Source organism: Lotus japonicus, chromosome 5 (assembly GCF_012489685.1).
Source record: "Lotus japonicus ecotype B-129 chromosome 5, LjGifu_v1.2".
In the NCBI taxonomy this organism is placed as follows: Eukaryota; Viridiplantae; Streptophyta; class Magnoliopsida; order Fabales; family Fabaceae; genus Lotus; species Lotus japonicus.
Window position 1 is genome coordinate 63,166,032 of NC_080045.1, and position 4,288 is coordinate 63,170,319.

The following is a 4,288-nucleotide window of genomic DNA, read 5'->3' on the forward strand; positions in this document are numbered from 1 at the left end:
TATGAGGAATGACTTTTCTTATTTATCTTCTATTTTGAGTGATTATTTGTATTTTAGTTTCTGCTTTTGACGTTGTTAATTTTGCTTTTGTTAAGCGTTCGGAAAATTTAATTGTTGATTTTTTGACTCGAAACGCTACTTCCTTTACTGATTATGTTTGGGTTGAATAGATTCATGATGTCGTTGTTTCTCTTGTGGTGTTGATCTAATAGATGTACGTAAGCAATTGCTCAGTACCATTTGAGTTTCTTTAAAAAAAATAGAGAGAAAAAAAAGTTTCATGAGTCGTAAGTACAATTTGTCGATACACATATATTATTACTATAAGAGAGACAAACATACATGTTTGGCTAAAATGAAATCGGAATCGAATGAACCAATCCAATATCATATAAGGTGTGTTGAGCAAGGGAAACCATGTTGGCCGTAGGCCTAATATGGAGAGCGAGCATTTTAAATATTGATCACGAGGCATGTTGTTTACGAGTCATAATTATATGGATTTGTTGGGATCTGTTGTGAAGATTCTCTCCTTGATGGGTGTTTGAGAAACTATTATCATTATGAGTTATTTACGAAAGCAGCACGACAGGCGTAATGTAATATATATATATGTAACCGGGTAGGATTAGTTATAGAATGAGTCGAACGTGACTAAAGCAAAAATTTTAACAAAAGGAGGTCGAGATCGAAAAGATTTTGTATGTGTTTGGATAAGGTACAAAATTATAGTGAAGCCCAAATTATATTGGACATAAGCAAAATTTAAGAAAAATTGCTTTCATCTACGTGATTTCCTACTATGTATCTAGATATGCATTATGACTTATAAGAAAAAATAGATTTTTTTTCACAAAACTACATCTACAAATCAATTGATATGTAACTAAAAATTTTTGAGGAAATGCAAAATTAGTTCAAGTATATTAGACTTATGTTAACAACCTTATAAAAACCGAAAAATTGTGAGTCCGTTTAATTTTTTGTTGGATAAAATTACATTGAGAAAAATAAAGTTTGATATACTTAAATTTTAAAGAATGAATTTGTGTTTGAAAACAATGTGACAAAGTAAGTTTAAAAAATGAACTTTATTTGAATAATTACTAATACAGACATCATATAAGGTATAATATAAATGTGGAGTTTCAAAATGAATAATATCATTAGCAAACACTTTACACATCTTTTCCAAAAAAAAGTATCTATCTAATATTTTATAAATACACATGACCGGTGTTAGGATAGGTATGCCTCTGGTGAGTGGGTTGCTGGGTTTCTATGTTGGTAGCAGTGGAGGGGATCCCCTTAAAGCGGAAAATGGGGGCTCTAAAGCATTGATTGATCTTACTGTGGAATGTCATTATTCAAAAAGCTATTTGTGAAGTGAAATTGTCTTGAGATTGTGGAGGCTTTAGCTGAGGATCGGTATTAATTTCATGAGCTAGCCTCGAATCTCCTTGACCTCAGGCTCCTTTTGGACCTCGACTGGTGCCCAGAGCTTTTGCATATCTCTTGGGATCCCTATGCAGTAGCGGGCTAGGTTGCCTTGCTGGCATGATGTTAGGCTCCAGTGCCCTTTGTCTTACCTTAAGGCCTCGCCACTGCAATTACATTGTCTCTCATCTTGCCTAAAGATTTATTAGCCTTGTAATTTTCTTTAATTGCTTTTTCTTTTTCGATGTAAAAAAAAACATACTTTTCAAAGTTTTAAAACACATTTTTGTTTGACGTAAAAATTAATCACAAACATACATATTCACACACTTTTTCTTAAAGCAAAAGGAATATATATTAATATGCAATAGGAGTAGCACCCGATCTAAAAGGAAACGAAACAAACAGTTGGACGCTAAAGCTAGCCCAGCACAAAAAGAAAACAACCTCTAATATGCACAAAACACGCATCCAATGAAGATCAAGTCTAGACTATCCAAAAAAAACCCTGAGAAGAAAATCAAAATCCAAAACCAATTGATCCAACGAAAAAAAATACGAATACCAAAAAGAACAATATGTATGTGTGTCAAAAAATAAAAAAATGCAGCACATGAAAAATAGTATAATATATAGTAACCAATAATCGTATTACTTATATGTATAGATTTGTTAAAATGTACATTTGTAACCAAAATGAGTGGCTAGATAAAATCATGAAAATTTGGGGGTGGCTATGGCGCACGTGAGTCATCCCAGTAGCTCCGCCCCTAATTCCGTGTATTATAGGGTTGAATTATGACTCTTTTAAACTTGCTTGTATCTTAAATTTATTATTCAGATAGAGATAGTAAAAGAAAATTAGTGAAAATAAGTAGAAGAAAAAAAAAGTGAGGTGGAGTGTATGAGTCACAGCTCGTGTACCATTCTTGCCATAAACTCTACTGTATTGCTGTTAAAAAAAATTAAAGTTTACATAATTAATTTATAATATATTTAACATGCCCAAAATATATGTAATATCAGCTTTATTTTTTTTTTTATTGACCAAAAAAAAAAGCTTTATTTTTTGGTTTTCTAAAGTATTATTGAGTGGGTAGACATCTCTTTAACTTTGATGCTTATCTAAATAATAACTCATGAGTGCTAATATCACATAAATAATTAATAAAATTATTTATAAATAAATTAAAAAATAAAATAGGAAAGTTTCTAGCCCGCTTATATCATTAATAATGTCATATACACACTTTATCTTTTAAACACTTCATTTCTACCTTTTTTTTAATTCTTTCCTCTTATTATATATCACATCTCATACTTTTTCTTGTCTTCTTACTCTCATTATTCCACCTCTCTCCACCTCAAAGAGATATGAAAAGAACATTATTCATCTTAAATTTAATTAGTTAACCTAAAATTATTGATTATTTAACCGAATTTTTTTGACGAGTTATAATATTATAATTGTAGTTTTTTTTTTATACATAGGAAAACCGTTATAATTGTAGTTAAACTTTAAAATTGACTAACTATATTGTTCCCCTTGAAACCAGAAGCATGTTACTCTGCAAAGCAATGCTAGGTGGTTGCCAAATGAACATGCCACGTCCCGTTTACCACCGCTCTTCTCTTGTTGCCATGTGTAGCACTTCGACACGCAACCTTCCCTTCCCACCTCCATTACAACCTATTTAATCCTCTTCCGCCAGTAGCAACACCCAACTTCAAGGAACCTGTTGAATCCACCAATACAATATCTGTAAATTTGCGTGAAAACACCACCAACCAGAGAAAATGAGCCAGGAGCAACCAAGGCGCACTCAACCAGGGCAAGACCCAATCAAATACGGCGACGTTTTCCCCGTCTCCGGTGACCTCGCACAGAAGCCAGTCGCTCCCGAAGATGCCGCCATGATGCAGAGCGCCGAGACCAGAGTGCTAGGCCACACCCAACCCGGCGGAGCTGCCGCTGTCATGCAATCCGCCGCCACTCGGAACGAGCAAGCCGGCCTCGTCGGCCACCGTGAAGTCACCGACGTCACCGGTGACCGCGGCGTCACCGTCACGGAAACTCATGTCCCTGGAAGACGCATCATAACCGAAACAGTCGGTGGACAGGTGGTGGGGCAGTTTGTTGAACCAACCCCGGTTCAGACCGGCCCAATCGGCGCGGTCCGTGAGAGCGCGATAACCATAGGGGAGGCGCTGGAGGCGACGGCGAAGACGGTGGGAGACAAGCCGGTGGATCAGAGTGATGCCTCTGCGATACAGGCGGCGGAGGTGAGAGCGACGGGGAGCAATGAGATACTGCCGGGTGGGTTGGCTTCGATGCGCAATCTGCGGCAGCTTATAATGCTGAGTGCAAGAGTGACCAGGAGAAGATCAAGCTCGCCGACGTTCTGACTGGCGCCACCGCGAAGTTGCCCGCGGATAAGGCGGCGACGCTGCAAGATGCGGAAGGGGTGGCGAGTGCTGAGGTGAGGAACAATCCGGAGGCTGGAGCCACTCCTGGTGGTGTGGCCGCTTCTGTGGCGGCAGCGGCGAGGCTCAATGAAAATGGAATTATGTGATCGTGATGATGAAATGGTCGATATATAAGTGTTTTTAATTTGTGTTTTGTGTTTGCGGAGATGATAATGATAGTAAGTATGTGTGTATGGTTATTGTCTGTAACTGTAAGTGGTGTTTCTTTTTGTTTCTCTTGGTCTGCTTCTAACCAGAGTAGAGTTCTCCTTGGGTTAGTTTTAAGGGCCCATGTAATTAAGTTCTATATCGTGCTATATACTTTGTGTCTTGTGGTTTTCACTTGCTTATATAAGGGATAAGACTTACATTCAAAGAACATATA

At 37.3% G+C, this 4,288-nt stretch overlaps 1 protein-coding gene across 1 annotated transcript; it reads left to right on the forward strand.

Moving 5' to 3' along the window:
- The first annotated feature begins 2,966 nt into the window (after positions 1-2,966).
- On the forward strand, positions 2,967-4,288 carry LOC130721001 (late embryogenesis abundant protein D-34-like). Its single transcript, XM_057571725.1, is given in 2 exon segments — positions 2,967-3,766; positions 3,769-4,288. Coding segments are annotated over 2 exon segments (774 nt in total). The 5' UTR covers positions 2,967-3,234; the 3' UTR covers positions 4,011-4,288.